A 20,849-nucleotide genomic window follows, 5' to 3' on the forward strand; every position below is an offset into this window, starting at 1 on the left:
GATCTCCGTTCAAAAAGAAGAGTTCAACCTCGTTCGAACCACAATGGGTTAACATTTCGACCAGATCGAAATAACACCCCTACGGCCAAGGGTCATCACCAAAAAGAAGAGTTAAACTCATTCGAACCACAACGGGTTAACATTTTGACCAGCTCGAAATAACACCCCTACGGCCAAAGGCCATCACTAAAAAGAAGAGTTCGACCTCGTTCGAACCACAATGGGTTAACATTTCGACCAGATCAAAATAACACCTCTATGGTCAAGGGCTATCGCCAAAAAAAAGAGTTCAACCTCGTTCAAACCACGATGGATTAACATTTCGACCAGCTCGAAATAACACCCGTACGGCCAAGGGCCATCGCCAAAAAGAAGAGTTTGACCTCGTTCGAACCACAACAGGTTAACATTTTGACCAGCATGAAATAACACCCCTACGGCCAGGGGTCATTGCCAAAAAGAACAGTTCGACCTCATTCAAACCACAACGGGTTAACATTTTGACCAGCTCAAAATAACACCCCTACGGCCAAGGGCCATCGCCAAAAGAAGAGTTCGACCTCGTTCGAACCACAACGGGTTAATATTTTGACCGACTCGAAATAACACCCTTGCGGCCAAGGGCCATCACCAAAAAGAAGAGTTCGACCTCGTTCGAACTACAACGGGTTAACATTTCGACCAACTCGAAATAACACCCCTACGGCTAAGGCCGTCACCAAAGAAAAGAGTTTGACCTCGCTCGAACCTCGATGGGTTAACATTTCGACATTAGCTCGAAATAATACCCCTACGACTAAGGCCGTCGCCAAAGAAAAGAGTTCGACCTCGTTCGAACCATAAGGGGTTAACATTTTGACCAGCCCAAAATAACACCCCTATGGCCAAGGGCCATCGCCAAAAAGAAGAGTTCGACCTCGTTCGAACCACAACGGGTTAACATTTCGACCAGCTCGAAATAACACCCCTACGGCTAAGGTCGTCGCCAAAGAAAAGAGCTCGACCTTGCTCAAATCATTTAATAGTCGACGTCACACAGATTACTTGACATCTGGCGTCGCCCGGATTACAATAAAATATCACACCATGCTGGGCAGTCCAGGGGCCCACCGCAACAAGAAAACACACAACGAGAAAACATTTCAGAGGTACACAACAAAAAGTAACTGCTCCATTACAGCTGATATATTACAAAAGTTTTTTACAAAGGGCTCAAGGATGCCCCCACAAAATAGCAAAACAAAAATAAATGCAACCAAGTCCTACGCCACATCATCCCCCGTGGCATACTCCTCATTGTACCAAGAATCAGAGGCAAGCTTGTCTGCATCATCATAGTCAACATCGTCTTCGCCGGGCGTGCTGGGGTCTTAACTACACCCTCACGAGTGGCACGTGCTTTAATACGCACATCTCGAAATTCTGCCTTAGACACTTTCTCGTCGGCACGAAGAGACTTATACATGTCAAGTTGAGCTTCGGCATGAACCCACATCTCATATAAATCTCGTGGCACGACAGGGTCGACCGATGCATGAGAGGTAGAGGGTTGTGACTGCCATCACACATCCTCCGCTTTCAAAGCAACAACTTGATCGTTTAACATGGACAACTTCGCCTCCATATCTCGGATACGTCCCTCAAACCTTGCTGTCTCAAGCGCAGATGCCTCCGCCTCCTTGTCCCGCTCTGATCTACAAACATGAGTGGCGTCTTCTAAAGCCACTACCTTTGAGATGGCAGTCGCCCTATCCCATTCAGCATGGGTCAATCCATCAGCCTTAGCGTTCAGCTCACCCCTAAGGTCGACAGCCTCCGCCGCCTTCCTATCAGGCTCAGTCGTTAAGGCAGTATTCTGCACTTGAAGATCGGTGTTCTCAGCCATCACCCCCTTACTCATCGCGTTCATCTTCTTTGGCCTTAAGAGCCGCCTCAAGTTCACTGCATCGGGCAATGGCCTTCATCAGGTCATCATCCCGCTCCTTCAGCTCTTCGATTTTCTACGCCAACTGTTTCTTCTTCTGCTTGAGTCCGTCATGGAATAGCTCAAAATCATTGTCCTAAGTGAAGAGGTTGGCCAATGCACGATGTTTGGTATGGTATTTCTTATATTTAGAGGCCACTCTCCCAAAAACGGTCGTCCTCTGCCTATCCCTCCGATTGCGCTCAGCGTCTATGATGAGGGTCTACTATGCAAAGCAAATACAAAACAAGGAAGGGGTTAAGTATAGAAAATGAACCCAGAAACAAAGAGAAGAGATAAACGCTTACCTGTAGAGCCATGCCAGAAATGCTCCGCGACAGGTCTACATCACTCATTGCATTAAGCATCGTGCTCTCGGAAGCAGCACATAAAGGGGCAAACGTCGGTGCTTCCTGTTCGCAATTCGCCAACAAATCATAGTCCACAGGGATGACTATGTGTCGATCAGGACCTTCCGTCCTCACCTCTACGTGAGTATGCCACTCCAAATATGCCACTCCTCCGACGGCAGACGATGCATCACACTCAGCAAATTGTACAGATCCCCCCCCCACCCCGATATATTCCTTCGGTCGCGGGGGACCTCCCTGCCAAAATAGCATCCGCCATAAGAACTGCACTTGTGCCTGACCTAGGCAAAGACGCCGCCCCGCAGCATCAGTTCTGTTATTTCCAGTATTAGAGGCGACGGCCTTCCCAAGCTCTACCTTCCTCCTCTTCCTCGACGGTGATTCATCCTCGTTAGAGGAATCATCCATGAGGTGATAGATGGGTCGAGAGGAGATCTCTTCCCGTACAACGACGTCACAAGAAGAGTCTCTAGCCGGTACGGATTGAGCACGGCCTCCTCGGACAGACTCGGCTAGGGAAAACTGCATCCTTGCTGACGCGATGGCCTGGCAAAATGCCGGGACTGGAGCCTTCTTCTTGGAAGACTTACGACCTATCATCATGAAGAGGTCGTATCAATAAACGACAGCCAATAGCCAAAGGTTAAAAGCAAAAGGAACACATACCGGATGGAATTTTCGATCCAAAGCGTTTAAGGAAAGCAGGCCAATCTCGAGTCCTCTCCATATAAGGAAGTATGCGAGCTACCCAGTCTTCAATACCGATAATGGGATGGGGTGTACGCCCCATAGCTATACGGGAAAGTTACAAATAAGTACAAAATTGGAAAGAACGAAAGTAAACAACGAGTACTAGCACCTACGGTTACAATTCCACCGCTTTGGGAATCCAGTTGGGTCCGACACCAGGTGCTCGGTTCTAATGAAGAAGTATTTATGCCAAAATTTACGACTTTCTCGGTCGTCCGTTCTGACCACCAGCTCCTAGTCCCATGATGCCTCAAGTGTATCATAGTGCCTCTATGAAAACTCGAGGAAAACAAATGTAAAAAGTGATGAAGGCCAATTTCACGCCCCGCCAACTCTGCATACTTCGTTAGTACTAGAAAAATTATACGTATACGGAGATAGTTGCATCGGGCAGACCTCGTAGAACCGACAGAATTCCTCCGCCAACGGAAGGAGAGGGAGGGTATGGCCAATTACAAAAGGATATACGTAAAAAGCACAATATCCCAGTCAATGGACATCCACGAGATCCCTCCCAACCGGAACCATCTCAACATGGGGAGGAATGTTGTACGTAGACCAAAGGTCATATGAGCATGCTCAGTCTCAGAAACCATCGGGACGGGGGAAGAGGCAGGTTCTTTGTGAAAATCATTCCGGGACATAGGGTTTCTCGGGAGTATCTCCTCCATGGTGGGAAAGTTGCCCCCCTCCTCCACTGCCATATCCTCACCAACGGAAGGAGGTACCATGAATAACGGGTGGCGTCATAAATTTCTTCGTGTGACCGATGCATTCTGGGCATCTTGATGGCAGAAGGTATGACGGTAAAACACAAAATAAAGAATGAACAGAAAAGATGAGAAGAAGAATCATGAAAATAGAGTTGAAGACCCAAGAAGAGATGACCAAAAAAGACAATACATACACAAGAAAGAAAATGGCTAAAAGTTCTTGAAAAAATAAAACCTTCACCTATTTATAGTGTTGGGTGGTGCTAGAATCGAAACGGAGGTCTACCAATGGCACCAAAACCAAAGCGACAAGCAATCAGTCTCTCCCTCGGGAAGACGCCTAATGATGACGCACGTGGGAGTGACATCATTTCCCGATAAGCTACGCCATCCAGGATACCGTGGAACGCACCACTCATTCTTTCCTGGTCAAACCGGTGTAATTCAACAGCCAAATTTCTCTGTGGGTAAAGGTGATGTCCGCTTATCGAGGATGTATATGGCCACGACCTCAACAAGCAGAGGGACTAACTGTATGGGTCCAAATTTGGCAACTACGACAGCTACCGAATAGGACGAGGAACGCCTGTTTTTGACGAGTGAAGTGGCTAGGATACATGCTTAGCCTAGTATTCCCGGATTGGTATTGGATAAGAAAGATTTTGTTTTCTTCCCACTCATGAAGAACAATAAAGTGAGGGAAGGGCTTCCGTGGAAAAAGGGTAAGTTTGGGATGAGAGGGTGAACACTAAAATAGTAGTCACCAAATTTTACTATATTTTTTATGAAGGCGAATTGATAAGAAAAGGTACTTCCATGTGTATAAAAGCACAAGGGAAGGAGGTGGAATCTTCTAGTTCTTCCTATTTGACCCGAAACCGATCGATCTAGCCATGAGCAGGTTGAAGAGATCTCTAACAGGCCTTAGAGGACCGAACACACGTATGTGGCAAATACGGAGGTTATCGTGACGCAACGTCTGATGGTCGTCGTGATGAAGGACGACGACCAAGAGCGGTCAGTCGAGATAAGATGTCAACGGTAGTGTAAACCTAGTAGGAGACAGTAAGAATATACTTTTCGAATATTCTTTATGTTGTACTTTTTAGGGTTTCTTGGGAGATTGTCCCTTATAAATAGGAAGAGTTAGTAAAGAAAGGGGGGATCCGGAAAAAGAGACAAAAGAACACTTTGTAAAAGATTTATCTGAAAGAATATACAAGAGTGGCCTGATTCTTGATTGCATAAATGTGCAAGAGTGGCCTGATTCTTGATTACATAACTCAAAGCATACATTATTGTTCTATACTGACAAGATCCGAGAAATCCTCAAGCATCTGATACCTCCTTCTTTTCTACACTATTGCCAGGGGAAGTGGCTTCCCAAAAGATCACAATAATTGAGTAATAACTTTCTTATATTACGTTAGCCATATTTATCTATATTCATTGCACATTTATATTGTAGCATTCATGAGCACCTAATCGGCTCAACATATTAGCTAAACATCTTTCATCTTGCCTACATCATTTAATATATAATCTAGATTTTATTATTTTTAACTAAGATTCACCCCTTTTTTCATTATTAATTGATTTAATCATAAGGTTCAACACTTTTTGGTCAAACAATCAGAAGTTTAGCATTTTTACGAATTACGCTCAGATTTTCAAGAGATAAATAAAATAATTATCACGTGAAAACAAGGAATTAACATATTATTGTAAAATCAAAAATCATCATTACAAAATGCTTCTTCAGTAACCAACCATCTCGAGGATAATTCATCCTCCCAACAAAATATTAGATCTTACTGCAAAGCTTGAATTAATGCACAAAATTTCCTACACTGTTCAAACAAACTTTAAGATGGAAAAATATTTCCATTTTCCCTCTGCCAGTAAATGAAAGAGATATTGAGTACTGGAGAAGAATTTTCATCATAAATTATTCACATTTTCCTCTTCGCTTGGCGGGGGCAGATGGAGCTGCACCACCGGTCGTTGGCCTGCAAGAGCAATGGGTGTAAACATCATTTCAAGAAATTAACTATAATTAGTCATAAGATATTCTTTTATCTGATTATGGTAGTCATATTAGAAAGGAATAAGCTAGGAAATACAGAAGTTGGAGGAGTGCGGCGGATGATTTTGAGAAAACATGACGTGTGTTTGGTATGACGAAAGTGATTGCCCATGAAAAATATTTTCATAAAAAATGTTTTCAAAAGTTTGGTTGGTGAATAAAAATATAATTTGAAACAAAAAAAAAAAGGAATATATATTAGATGTTATTAGCAAATGCGGGAGTACTTTGATGAAATTCTTGAGTACTAAAGATTAGTGATATTGGTTTAGTGCTAGTTGAAGCAAGTAATATAAAGCTAAAAATTAAGATAGTCATGAGGAAATGACTTCTGCCCATAAATGGGGAACGTCATTTTCTTTGACTTTCGTCATATCAAACAAACGTAATATTAGACAACTGAAAAGAAAAGAAAAGAAGGAGAAACTCACAGGCCAACAAAAACTTTGAAAGAGTCATAGATGCCCCATTGTGCTCCAGTGAGTGTACCAATCATGACTATACGAAGAGGAAGACCGCGAGTACAAAGACCCATTACGCCTAGCTTGTTCACAGCCTGCAAAAATGCACAATATAATCTAGTTAAATGTGAACAAATAATTTTAAAGGATGCAACCAATTAATCTGTGTCTACTCACATCGCCGACAGTTGCCCCCTTAGCATTGTTGAGGAAAGAAACGAGGTTATCAGCAGGGTGTGACACAATAGCACAAAGAATACCAGCTAAATATCCACCAGCAAAGCTCACACCAAGCTGCGTAGATTTACTGCACTGCTCTTTTGGTGTTGGGATGACATGTTTGTACAGTTGTTCCACAATGGTTTCAAATGATGCAAACTTCATCATCGTGTCTGTACACATGGAATTCCATGTGAGGTAGAATGTCTAGGCAAAGATTATATAATTGCGATAGAAACAGGATAGCAGTAATTGTTCTTATTCACTTGGTGTATCACAGAGCGTGATCGCTAAAGTTGGTATGTCTGAACATACTATGCAAGATATGAACTTAAAATAGCTCAATAAAATGTTCACAAACAGCGAAAGGGGAAAGAAAGAGTGAATCAGTAGAACTCAAATTATGTAGTGGTTGATTCGGCTTTGAGTGTGTGTGTGTGTATAAAGCTTGAGTTCTTCCAAATAAATTGGAGAAGAAAAGATACGTAAACTAACATGGTATCTGTCGTCCCCAGAGAGGAGTAAGCCCCTTGTATAACCTGTATACATAAAATTCAACAGCCAAATTTCCATTAGCAATATGCAATACATGCAGTAACACAACAATGAATTCATCGACATAACAGGCATTACCCTGCAGCTCCTTCAGCCTTAACAAATTTAGGAAGCCCATCAGACAAGCCTCGGGCAAAACCAGGCTGAGTTTGGACGCGCACTTTGACAGCCTCGAAAGGGCAGAGAGCAACATCAGCAATAACCTCAGCAGATGCAGAACCAGCAAGGTATATCAAAGTCTTGTACTTGACAGCATTCTCTGGGCCGGCAAGATCTGAGTAATACTTCTTGAAATATTCATAGAATCCATATTTGCAAGCTCCCTGAGCACTGTAACCAATCAGGGTAGGAACCCAACCCCGAAAGAAGCCTCTAACACCCTGCTCTTTGAGCAGAACACCAAAACCAGAGGAAATGCTCTTGTACTTTGCAGGATCAATCTAGTAATTCAAACAACAATAGTAAGTACATTAGTAACCAAAAAGAAAAAGCAACATAAACTGTTACAAAGGAATTTACAGAATGGTGTAAAACAGTACTCTTATATTAATATAAGGAAAATACACCAGATTTGTGCTGCGACATTTACCGTTGTCCACATAGGCAAATCTACAATTTAAATTTTGTGGGTTCATATACCATATTATACATTTTTAAAACTTTTTTGTGCAAGCACACACAGGTGCGAATGTAGTATTGAACCTACGGGTTCAAACATAACTTTCGGTGTGGAGTAAAAATTCATCAAAATTGCAAAAATAGTAGATAGGAACCTATTACTTTAAAAATATAAGGGTTTCAATGCTAAAAACCTTGAAAGTTGAACCCATAGGATTTAAATGTTGGATCCACCTCTGAGCGCGCACACACATATATAAAACCCGTTCTAGATTCACCTCAGACCATCTACATAATCAAGTGTCATCCGGTAATTCAAATTAACAATCAGCAATTTAATCAAAAATTGATAATTTAATATTCTTCACGTTCTTAGATAGTTCTTCAAGAATCATATACAACTTAAAGTGTATAGGTATGTCAAGATTGCACTCATTCAGATTCTACATCTAAGTAAAGGAAATGGTCATATGATAGGGTAGAGAAAAGTACCTGCATGTTGCACTTGACAAGATCGAGGGGGGTGACGGCCATGTGGGTGAGACCACAGCTCATAACACCTCCAAAAGTACAAGCAGCGTAATAACCAGGTGAGAACATCTCTATCTTACCTGAAGACTCCTTTGGTGCCGGAACCACAAAAGGCTTCTTCGCCATCGCTGATGATGATGTATCCAACTCAGTTATCACATTTCTGTATACAGAGAATGGTGAAGAAGAAGAAGAAGCCGTGCCATAAAGAAAAGTGGGGATCAAAGGTTTCCGGGAAGAGTTATGTGTGTAGGCCATTGTAGTAAGGTAAGATAGAGAAGTTCAACACACTTGGTGTGTATGTGTTGAGTAAATAATGGAAATGGAGATCAAGAGGAAGGAAATTGGTATGAGAGAAAGATGTTTTTGAAGGTGGAGGAGGAAAACAAGGACCGTTAATTAAGTTTCCTACAAGGAAGGAGAATCAAACAATTCAAGGGCTGTCCTTAATTACTTTTCCTTTAGCGTGGCTTTTGGACCATATTTGGCTCCTACTTATTTTATGAAAACAATTATACTGGTATGCGTTGATTTTACCCGTGGCTCTCCTTTCATTATACCCGTGGCTCTCCTTTCATTTGATTTTTTTTTTTTTTTTTGCATGCCCCTGCCTCTTGGTATGCGTTGAATTATACTGATGCGGTTGACCTTTTCTCCCTTAAATATTTTTTTTATATATAGTTAATACTTAGAGTTTAACTTATATACAATGATAAAGTATTTATTAATATCAAGTCACTCAAAGTTATTATCTACATGTAACCCTCCATAAAAGCTGAAATTTGTAATCTTGAAAATAAAGCATGTTTTCATACTATCTGTCTATATATATTAAAATCTAGTTAGTAGAAAAACTTCAATTAGCACAGGCAAATCAAAGAATTCAGTCCAGTGAATGCGCACTATCGCATGGGCTACTTCTTTGTGACAATAAATTCGGCGCGAGCCATCTCTAACTATATATATACAACTTGAGTCGGAGATAGTGGGTGCATCTACACTAGCTAGTTTTACTTTACATCTGCATTTGTCAATGGAGCCGCTGATAATTGAATTTTGATATTACGATTCGAACTACGGCCTCTACTCCTCTGGATATCTCTTTGTTATTACTCCATATGTTTTGCTCAATTAACGAGTGAGGATAGGATCTCAACCATCAGTCACGTAAGAATACAAATCACTTAACGGATTTCGTGTAAATACCAATTGTAGATAAGTATTTATCATACTATTACCACTAGCCATTCTCAACTACGGGCACCTTGCACGGGGGATTGGCATCGGCAGAATACCAAAGAAAATGCTTTGCGATACTTTTGACAGAAGCACGCTGCAAAAATTATGGATGGAAAAACTCTGCGACAAGGTTCAACGAGCTGCGAGCTGGGAGCTCCTTTCCTATGAATAGTCGTCCTTGTTAATAAGGAAGATTACACGGAAGACCAAGTAACTACACCGAATAATTTATGTCTTAGGTACTGTGACATATTTGTTGGTATACATGTTCGCTCTTTCAAGTGCGGCGAACCTGTTATAGAAATCAACAGTTCAGTTTTATCACTCAATGAACAAGATTCAATAGAGGCTTTTATGCTCGATGCTCTATTTGGCCCCAGATGTGGACTATACTGGAAAAGCTTTAAAGTAAAGTATCACAATGCATGGAAACTGCAAAAGGCAAGCATATATATAAAGAACATAAAGACAGTGATGGTCCTGATGGAGAATAAATAATACAACTTGTTATGTTCGGCAAATACACCGAATAATTTACTGAAAATGCTTAAGGCCTAATAATCAATTAACATCTACTAGAACATAATGCTACTTCAGCAACCATACTCTTTGCAATTTCTATTACATAATTCACATTATGCTACCTCTTCACAGGTTTCATTATCGTCAAGCTGACATGCTAGAACTTTGTAAGATGCTTTGCAGGACGGATTTTGAATCACCTTGTACGCAGTTATCTTCACTCCTTCAATGGACAGATATTTTAGAGAAAAGAAAAAGATAATTTGTCAGGAGAATGCGCCTATAATCCTAAATGATTGTGCACCTCATCTACCCACTAGGAGAACACTGTGCATTTCATGGAAATGCACCAGTGGCCATACATATGACAAAACAACATCACCAAGAGAGAAAAAGAAAATTTTCGATCATTGAACCGAAAAGAAATTACAGAACTGGAACCTTGACCATAACATAGACTGTAGTTTGTTCCATGTGAGAAACTTCATCTGCAGCATTCAGTAGTTTTACATGTATTCAGATTTAATCCACAAGAGTGCCTAGTAACTGATTGAATGAAGCAGCAACAGTTTAGAAAATTTTGGCATAATACTCCTACAATAGAATTTAAGCATTACCAGTTGATACAGTAATCGGATGCATGAATTCTTGGGAGAATTTTGAGTGCATGTGAGATGTCAAATCTTATTTGAGTCCTCTTTGGTTTGATATTTAATACAAGGGAAAAGGGATTGCACACCTCTAGTACAGCTTTAGTTTCAGAATCAAATGACTTGCAAAGAATCTCATAATTTGACTGTAATCCCATCTGCAGTACCAAACAAGAAGAATGAAAAGCTTAAGCAAATTGTGATGAAAACTGAATTATCGCAGACAGTCGATCTACCTGTGAAGGTGACATGGTAGATATCAGGTACCTGCAGAATATTGACATACACGAGTTATGGTAACAGGCCATTGGTATATTTCAGGTTAGAGATAAGCATCTGTTATCTAATAATGAGAGGAAGACTAACTGGAACAGATTATGTAACAGGCCATTGGTATATTTGACTTGTTGAGTCATCCAAAACACATACAAGCATGTCCAATACATCAGTTTGGAATAGTTAACCATAAAATATTTTGTTGTATTTTTATATGTTCATTCCAAAAAGCAAGAGTCAGACACAGAAATCTCCTGAAACTTCAACAATTTTTCTGTTAGCATCTTCCCCTTTAGCATGCTATCCAACATCTTATGCCAAGATATGACAAGCTTACTTCAATTACAGAGGATATATCTTTGGCGAATCTTACATATGGAACCACTTAATGATACTTATTGATTCCAGATGACAGTTAGTGAATTTGATTATTGGTACAGCATAAAGAAAGAGGACGAATAGTCTAGTTTTCTATAAAAGTAAAAAAGTATGCTTTACTTATACTCAAAGTGTAGCTACCTAAGGTTATTATAATTTTGTTGCTTCACATATTGAAACTGATAACTGATAAAGTTGATGCCGTGTGACCAGGAGATCATGGGTTCGAGCCGTGGAAACAGCCTCTTGCAGAAATGTAGGGTAAGGCTGCGTACGATAGATACTTGTGGTCCGGCCATTCCCCGGACCCCGCGCATAGCGGGAGCTTAGTGCACCGGGCTTCCCTTTTTTTTGCTTCACATATTGATATTTCAATACCATCATCATGTAAATGGCATCTGCTAAATGGAAATAAAATGCTAATCTAACATATTAATACATCACCTTAGCTTATTCCTATAAAAGTGTATTGCCGTCATGTTTGCCTTCTGGACAGTTAGCACCAAGGCACTCATTTTGCTCTGCAAAGTGATAGCTTTCGTTAGCACTTGAACATGTCCACTCTACTGCAAGACAAGTATCTCCATGAGGGAAGAAACATACTACAGAAATTTTCAGCAGTGCTGTGACTAGAATGAGGAAAGATTAGTCTATCACCTTCTGAGCAATCAGCTCAATTAGCAGCATTAAGAACTTTCCCAACCCCTTCCCCTGAACACGTTGCTCAAGCTGTAATTCATACACATAAAGAACAGGAATTTCTTCCTCGATGGTGAACCGATAATGTACAAAAGCCACAAGATGACCCTTATCATCCGTACCGTCTGCATTACTCCTTCCTTTCTTTGATAATTTGAACATAATGTTGGCATCCGCATTTACGGTTTCATAGACAAATATATAACGAGCTTCAGAAGAAACCATCTCCCTGCGCTTTACTTTCTCTTCTTTAGGCCATTCTGTTCCATATGCCACCTCCATATTCACCTGTAAAAGGCATATACCTTCAGAAAAGAGGAAATATCCCTATCATCATGGATTTGTTGTTGTAGCCAAACTCGAATATAATAAGATAGCCAATTTTGATACCTTGAGGAGGTATTGAATATACTGCTTTACTGAAGAAGAGAGGTAATCTCCGCGTCCAGAGTCCAAGTACACAGACAAATCTAGTGATCAAATCATACATTATACATATGAAAATTGACTAGAGTATAACAGTAAACAACTATAACAGACTATGGTTAAATAGTTTTCCTGGCCAATGAAAATATGCACAAAAATATGTCAGAAACTGTATAGCTAGAGAAAGATCATAAGCTATCACCTAATGACTAAATTTATTCCCTTATGCAAAGAAGGATAACTTAATTCTCGAAAAGGGTAAAAGAGGGCTCTTGTTGTCCTCTTTCAGAAAGATGAGATTTTCACTACCTTCACTTCGCTACAAATCAGAAAAACACATACCCCAACCTGAAAAAAGACTTACTCGCACCTCGTGTTTACATCAAGCTAAAATTAATATAGTTGTAATATAAGCATTGACTTAGGTTAGTTTATGTTAATATTCTCCTTGATCAAGAATTATGAATTTAAAAAAAAAACTATTTAATACATGAAATTCATTATTTTCACAAAATTTTGATCATATTTGATGATACTATATGCATAGAGTGCAAATATAAGTTCAAAAACATTTTTAAAAAATTATGTTTCTTAGATTAGTATCATTTGCAAATACATACTCACTTAAGCATCATTAGTTGATGGGGTAAAATTTTATGTAAAAGATTGACTACATTGGTGCAACGGTAAGCTCCCTCCCTCCTCCTCCTCCTCCTCCCCCCCCCCCTCCAAAAAAAAAGAAAAAGAAAAAAGAGAAAGCATTTAATTGGGAATTATGACATTCTCAATTTTCCAAAATAGTACAGTATCAATAGATATAACTAAAATAAAATAAAAAATGCGAACCCTTTGTGCTGTAATGGTGAAAAGATGGAAAGGAAGAAAGAGGGTCTTTCTCAGAAAGAGCAGCTTTGATTATCTCTTGCACTTTCTTCTTCTTTTCCAGTATCTGCCTTCATAAAACAAAAAAGAGTATGTTGAACTGTTAATAAACTGCTTTGTATTTTTTAGGTTTTCAAAAATTGATGTGTTTGGGAAAAATGGGCAGACGTTGATCCAAGTTACCTCTTTTCTCGTCATCTTCTTGTCTCTGTTATTTTCGGCTTTCTTGCTGGACGCAACCCTCTTCTCAGCTTCCATTGCTGCGTGCAAGAGGATCCTCTGAAGCCTCTTCTTGGAAAGTTATACATTTTTTGTACCCACGATTTTAGTAAGTGGCATCACTGCCTCAGCCTGCACCCCATAGTTCTTGAAAATTCTGAATAGGCCCTTAAAGTTTGAAAGACAACAAATTTTTTTAATAAAATTTTACGACTTTAGGTCGCGCCTTCCTTTTATATTAATCCCAGCAAAAAGAGCACATAACATAGGGGGACTTCACCTGACCTTTGTTCATTACATCCAAAAGACCATACTTATAACTGCTAATAGAACAAATACAAGGATAGAGTAGCTTTCTTACCAATATTATGTAAGGAAGTCTAACTATGTATGAAAGGAGTTCTCAAAAAGTGCTTATGCAGAAAATTACATAGATTCAGTAACAGAGTTCCTTCTTCCCTTGTGACTAAATGTAGCCATTTGTATAATTGTATCTTGTCCATCATATATGGGCTTGTAGCTTGATTGGGAAGATCTTTCCAGTTATAAAAGATAGAATTCCCATGAACGATGCTCCATTTAACCAATGCATCTACTACTTGATTAGCTTCACGATCACTACTCCTTCTACAGTTGGGAGGTTATTTGGATTGATATGGTGAGATTGCTTCCAATTTTATCCTTGAAGAATATAAAGGTGGACAATATAAAAAGGAGAGTAATGAATTCACTTGGATTAATAGGTCTATCACAACTATTATGTTCCAAAATATTTGTCAATTTTTGCTCCGTCAAATTAAATTAACTTTGACTAACATGATAAAATGTATTCCTTCATTGTTATTACTAATGATTTCAATCGTTTATATATCGTTTTAAATTCTTTCATAAGTCAAGGGTCTACCGGAAACAACCTATCTATCTTTTTGAAGGTAGGGGTAAGGTCTGCATACATACTATCCTCTCCAGACCCTACTTGTGGGATTACACAAGATCTGTTGTTATTGTTGTTGTTGCTTTAAATATATTTGTTTCATTAACATTTTAAAATGTATGTTTTTCTCATCTCTCCTATGATATGCTCCCTCGTATGTATTTGATCAATTCATCTTGATCAGCTGATGCATGAATTCTATAGTTGTTGGCTTTTTTGGATAAATAATCATTCCCTTTCCGAAATATGGCTTTGTGATGACTGAGAAGGTAATTCGAAATTCTTCGCATAAGATTGATTTGGGCGAGTGATAAATCTTTGGGACACTTTGGAGCCCTGAGGCTAGTTTGGTACGAGGGATAATGAATAATTAATTCCGAAATTAAATTTAAGAAGAGCTTATTCTAAATGATAGAAAATTGCAATATAATTAATCTCGGGATTGTAATGTTTTTTTATCCCCATTAAAAGATAGAATAACTAATCCTAGAATAACTTCTTTCCAACCAAACGACCCTTAGAAGTTAATGAATCCTTGCAAGTGGTGCATTTACTTTAAAATCCCTATTCTTGTAGTGATACGAGTGTTACTAAATCTTGTTAACATAAATAAGGAAACCTTTCCTAGACGCTGAACCAAGAGCAATGAAAAGAAAAGCAACAACTATTCGCTATTCTCTGCTGCTCTTGGGTTTGCTTGTCTCTTGTAGCCAATTTTCTCAATCTAGCTTATCATCACAAAGCTGCAGGGCCCATTTGAAAAATTAACATTCGCAGAACGTTTGTTTTGTATTCACTAGGTGGAATAGCATTTGTAACCCTGCATATTAATCTCTAATCCCTCAAATCCTATCATCAGTTATCGCAGTTCCTGCAGCCTCACAATCTCAGCAACACAAATAAATCATAGCCTATAGTTGTTCCTTTATCAGCCTTGTTGAAGACTCGGAGCCCGTTTTGATAGAAAACCATCATGAGGCTTCAATATCACTAGTATGCATAAGAATCTATGTCCTAATAAAGTATTCAAAGATTTCTTAGCATAAAAACGATATCTTAATTTCTGATGAATGTTTAACATCAAACGTAACCAAAGAAAGATATCCAATATTTTGTTAGGCCGCGCCTTTGACACCTCAACTAAAACAAATTCATAAATTTAGAAGACAAGCACCATATTCAGACAGAATCCAAATCAAACAAGTCTAAGCTCCAGGAATCTCAGGTTCTGCCTCAGCAACGGTCTCATCAGCTGGTCGATCCAACTTCACGCCAACATCTTCTGAATAGTCACCATGAACCTGTAAAAAGAAGAGTCTCATTGTTAGGTTAAAAAAAAGATGTTACTTGAATAATCTAATTGTAAATTTTGAACTATCCACGCATGGCGGCCAATGTCATGAACGGAAACAGAAAACAAAAGGGAACTTACCTCCATCAGCTTGCCAATATCAAATTTTGGGGCCTTGAGGATCTTCACTTTGCGAATATAAACATTTTGCAGTGGGAAGATGCTTGAAGTCGCTTTCTCAATCTCTCTACCAATTGACTCAGGGATGAATTTTGCGACCAACTCCTTCAAGTCACAGGAACTTGCTTGGTTTCTCATGATCTCAACCATTTTCCGACGGATCTAACACAATAAGACAAACATGTCAATAAGTAACTGAAAGTGAACTTGCGAGATAATATTAAATAAGTGACCTAAACTAGAAGTACCACAAACCTGACGGATCTGGCTGCTCTGAGCATAACATGTCCGCTTCTGCTGGTTTGGACGTTTCTTTGTAAAAGCAATGCAGAACATCCTGAGAGTGTAGCTATCTGTAGTTTTGACATCCACATGAGCCTCAATCAATGTCTGCCACTTCTTTACCAGAGACCTCAACTTGTCTGTTGTGAAATCCATTCCCTGAAGTTACTCAACAGCAAGGTTAAAATTCAGTCCATAAAAGAAAAAGGCTATTCTACAGTCATGAAGAAATGATCGTCTAAAACGGATCTCATCTTACCCAGAAGTTTGTGAGGACATTCTTCCCTTGCACATCTTCTGCCCTCAAGCGGATCTTCCTGAAAGATTGATCCTCATCCTTCTGAAGATCAGCCAAACTGACTTCAAATACTCTGTGCTTTAGTCCTTCCGAAGCAATCTGGAGGCACAAGGGGATAAATGCACTTGTTTAAGTGAAACTGCACTTGCATTCATATATATATATGAAATGAAAAGTTCCACCATAACATAGAATGATCAGACCATAATCGGCAAAACACATACTTTATGAAGAGGGGGTTTCAGGAGTTAAAAGTCATCCAAACAATCTAGACTACAAACTACCTGGAACAGTTAAAATACAGTTTAACCAAATCAAAGGTGAAGGGACGAAAAATTAGCATCCCACAAATCTATGTTCTATAGCAAACTACTACTATGCTTATGCCTCATTTTCAAAATAGTTGGCATGCGAGTATATTATATAAACCATCAATATCATCATTTGGAGCCTCAAAATGGTCAAAGCCAATGGTCTTTTGACGCTTTAAGCATAAGGAGCAATTAACACGTGGGGGTGCATAATAGTATAAAGACAAACAACAATTATGTTGACAAAGGCATTAAAAACTACTGCAATTTATGAAGTAAAAAACTCATATTAATCAAGATTAACAGCCATACTAAAGTTCCACTGAATGAAAGAAAAACAGTTCTAGGTTTCTAGTACATATTCAGTGACTTGTTTTGAAACTTCTAATTTCTCATTCCTAATCACCTATATACTCATTAATAATGCTTTCTTAACAATCAATACATAGAATTCTCAACTACATTTTGTCTAATGTGCCACTCTTCAAGATATATACGCTCTAAGGGGCCTATAATGCAGCCTCCTTATGCAAGCTGAAGAACCCGCCGTGTCCTATGCTAAGCTTCATGGACTGAGCCTTAAGGCACCTTTAATGACTCACTGATTTGGACACTGTTTCCTTCCAATACTGCGTCCTAACACATTCAACAGAGGACTCATCATAAATTGACTAGTTTTAGCTGATAATGAACCGACCACAGCCCTCTTCCTTTATTATTTTTTTAGGAACAACCCTCTACTTTTATACAAATGTAGCTCATATAGATGGAAGGGACTAAAGAATTATTTAAACGTTCATTATGACTTTTATGAAGAGAATCACTAAACATCTAAATGTGTAGCAACTTCATTTATATGTCCCCAACATTTGGAAGGTCAAGGTGTAGATATCGCCCACATTTCACAACCAAATTACACCAGTTTGCAGCCTAGAACTCCACTCAAGTCTGTTTTATATTAATTAATCACATTCCTAGATATATAATCATCCTTGTACGTCATAATTACAAAAAAAATACCCAATGTGATCTCACGAATGGGGTCTAGAGAGGGTGGGGTGTACGCATACCTCACCGCTACCTTGTGTGAAGTAGAGAGGTTATTTTCGATATGCCCCAATTCAAGAAAAGCATTTTCAAATCAGGTTTGAAAAATACAAGAGTAAAGAAAAAACTAAGATGAAAGTACTGAAGAAGAAAAAAATAGCCATCAAAAATAGTAAAGATAACCAAAGCAAAAGAAACAATAGTAATAAAATTGAAGAATAAGATAATAATAGAATAATAATAATAACAATAAGGCAAAAAGGGAGCAGATAAATGCTGTAAACTAGATCCATGCTTTCCCACAAAAAAGAGATAAATCGCTCGACTACCTACTAACTTTCTACCCTAAACCTCGACCTCCATGCTCTCCTCGTGTCCTATCTAATCACATCTCCCTATTCTTCCTTGGTCTACCTCTGCATCTACTTAGACCTATCATTGTCAACCCCTCGTACCTCCTCATTGGGGCATCTGCTCCTCCTCTTCACGTGCCCGAACTATTGTACTTACTCCCACCTTTATATCTTCGTTCTTAATGTTATCTCTCCTAGTATTCTCACATATGCATCTAAAGAAATTTAAAAAAAAAAGCTCCTAAAACGGGTAGAGAGATGAACTAGTCCAGAACTACTATAAGTGATAACCAAAATAATCCAAAACCAAAAGCAACAGGCATAAGCTTAACAGAATAACATAAGAGAAAAAAGGAGTAGAAAATGAGGAAGAGAATAAGACCTTAGTACCCTGAGTCCTAGTGACCAGGGTCTTGCCAACGTTCTTGATATCAAATACTGATGGTGCCTTTATGTCATACCAGTCCTTCTTTGCGTACGGATCCGCCCTGCCCACATTTTCACCACACCCAATTTAGTACGTCTACATTTACACCCAAAAACTAAAACAGAAATAATCAAAGGGATAAAAACTTACGCCTTCTTCTTTCCTCCTTTCTTTCCCTTTGAAATCCTCTTGTTCTTGCTGCACAAGAATGTAACATCAGAATCGAAAGTAAAACAGAAAGATAGAAGTAAATCAGCAATATGAAATAAGAGTTAGAAAAAGTGGAGTGGGCGAGAGATACCCGACAGCCATCTTGGGAGGGAGATGTTGCAGCTGCTTTTGGACGAGGAGTGAGGGGTTTGGGAGAAGGGGAAGCTGAGGCTATAATGCTGCAAAACCCTAGTTCTCTTTCAGCAAGTGCTGCTGGACTTTTTGGGCCTAGTTATAAGCCATAGGCTAGAATAATGGGCCAGAAAGTTATTGGATGCCCATCGACTTTTATTAAGTAAAAATAGCACGGTATAGCCAGTTTTCGGACTGGTCATTCAAAAATAGTCAGCATTTACGAAGTCAATGAAAAATAGTCACTATTTTGCTGCAACAGATTCCGGTCCAGCATAATATACTGGAGTTCGGTGCACCTGTGTATGAACTTCAGCATATTATGCTGGACCGGTATACTTTGTTGAGTCCAGTATAATATACTGGAGTTTGGAGCACCGATGCTCCAGTCTCCAGTATATTATACTGGACAATTATACTTGCTGGAACTCCAGTATATTATGCTGAAGTTCTAGTGTACTTATATTGGAACTCCATCATATTATGCTGGAGTTCTAGCATACTTATCCAGGAACTCCAGTATAATATACTGGCGTATTTTCGGGTTTTGAACAGTATTTTCGCTCAGATTTATCTTTACACGAAAAGTGGCTAAATTTCGATTACTTTTGAAACTAGGCTATTTTTGAACGACCAGTTGTAAATCTGGTTATTTTTGAATTTCTCCTTTTTATTAAGGCAATATACATAAGTAGCCACCCAACCTATACCCCAAATCCCTGCTACACACTTTTTGAGGACGGATATCATATTACACACGTAACCTTTCAAAATTATGTCTAGTACACACTACTTTTTTCTTGACCAATTTTTCAGAATGTTGAATATCACGCACCAATAACATTATGACACGTGTTAATAATTTTCTTTAAAAAATAAAATACTTAAATTTCTCTTGACCAGTTTCTCTTTCCTATTGTCTTTCTCTTTCACAAGAAAACCAGAGGCACCACCATACTTCCATTCTTCTCTTTCTTTGAAGACTCACTTTCTTCATCATTTTTATTCTTCTTTACCACTATTTCTCCCTACTCTAAAACTTTATCACCATTTTTTGGTTTCTAGGTTTTGTTTGCTATGGAAACACCATTTTTACCGAAGGGTGTTGCCACTGTAATAGTGGCCGGAAAATGGAGGTCGCCATCGTTTGCATTTTTTAACCAAACGAGACCAGACCTGAACGAAGAACCACCAACTTGCTGGAAAGATCTGAGAGCTCTACCCAGCCGGAGAAGATTGACTTTGTCGGTCATGATCTAACAGTGAATGTAACGACCTGGAGGTCTCTGTGTTGCTTGAGGTCGTCACCGACGTTACAAGTTAAGGACGAGATCTACTTAAAGGAGATGAAAGGGGGAGGAGATGGCCGATGGGAGGCGTGGGAGAGAAAAGGGAGCTGTGGTTGTCGCCGGATTCCCAGGACGGTAAGGGCTCCAAATGAGGAAGAAGGGCCTCAACATTTTTTTCCTATCTTTTAACTAATAATTTAAGAAAATTAAGGAGAGAAAAAATAAGATTTAGACATGTGTGCTTATATAAGTATTTGGACAGATAATCAATAGGTTTCACGCGCTCAGGTTTTTTTGTTAAACACACGCGTGCCATCTGGCATAAGTAGTGTGTACTACACATAATTTTGAAAGGTTACGTATGTAATATGATATTCGTCCTCAAAAAGTGTGTAATAGAGATTTGGGGTATAGGTTGGGTGGCTACTTATGTATTTTGCCTTTTATTAATGGTATCACATTACTGATTGGACCTATAAACATCTAAATCGATTTAGCCCCTTATCAAAGATTTAATTAGTGGAATACTTTATTTTG

At 39.0% G+C, this 20,849-nt stretch overlaps 3 protein-coding genes across 10 annotated transcripts; all 3 read right to left on the reverse strand.

The window, feature by feature from the left end:
• Window positions 1-5,495: 5,495 nt before the first annotated feature.
• LOC104228688 (mitochondrial phosphate carrier protein 3, mitochondrial-like) lies at window positions 5,496-8,665 on the reverse strand. Its single transcript, XM_009781207.2, has 6 exons — window positions 8,229-8,665; window positions 7,197-7,558; window positions 7,059-7,102; window positions 6,522-6,736; window positions 6,315-6,439; window positions 5,496-5,806 (listed from the first exon to the last, which is right to left on the reverse strand). Exons 1-6 carry the CDS (start codon window positions 8,523-8,525, stop codon window positions 5,746-5,748), a joined length of 1,104 nt encoding a protein of 367 aa, XP_009779509.1. The 5' UTR covers window positions 8,526-8,665; the 3' UTR covers window positions 5,496-5,745.
• A 1,269-nt stretch (window positions 8,666-9,934) lies between these two features.
• LOC104228690 (uncharacterized) lies at window positions 9,935-13,679 on the reverse strand. Of its 8 annotated transcripts, none has more exons than XM_009781210.2 (8): window positions 13,523-13,677; window positions 13,304-13,406; window positions 12,422-12,501; window positions 11,990-12,319; window positions 11,777-11,853; window positions 10,915-10,945; window positions 10,768-10,836; window positions 9,935-10,243 (listed from the first exon to the last, which is right to left on the reverse strand). In XM_009781210.2, exons 1-8 carry the CDS (start codon window positions 13,595-13,597, stop codon window positions 10,142-10,144), a joined length of 867 nt encoding a protein of 288 aa, XP_009779512.1. In that variant the 5' UTR covers window positions 13,598-13,677; the 3' UTR covers window positions 9,935-10,141. The 8 variants fall into 8 exon arrangements, with proteins under 8 accessions (XP_009779512.1, XP_009779513.1, XP_009779514.1 ...); XM_009781211.2 differs by having other exon boundaries at window positions 9,935-10,516; XM_009781212.2 differs by having other exon boundaries at window positions 9,935-10,622; window positions 13,523-13,676.
• Window positions 13,680-15,525: 1,846 nt separating this feature from the next.
• Window positions 15,526-19,100, reverse strand: LOC104228691 (small ribosomal subunit protein eS1). Its single transcript, XM_009781215.2, has 7 exons — window positions 18,983-19,100; window positions 18,832-18,879; window positions 18,637-18,742; window positions 16,505-16,642; window positions 16,219-16,404; window positions 15,925-16,125; window positions 15,526-15,793 (listed from the first exon to the last, which is right to left on the reverse strand). Exons 1-7 carry the CDS (start codon window positions 18,991-18,993, stop codon window positions 15,698-15,700), a joined length of 786 nt encoding a protein of 261 aa, XP_009779517.1. The 5' UTR covers window positions 18,994-19,100; the 3' UTR covers window positions 15,526-15,697.
• Window positions 19,101-20,849: the final 1,749 nt, after the last annotated feature.

Source organism: Nicotiana sylvestris, chromosome 6 (genome assembly GCF_000393655.2).
Source record: "Nicotiana sylvestris chromosome 6, ASM39365v2, whole genome shotgun sequence".
In the NCBI taxonomy this organism is placed as follows: domain Eukaryota; kingdom Viridiplantae; phylum Streptophyta; class Magnoliopsida; order Solanales; family Solanaceae; genus Nicotiana; species Nicotiana sylvestris.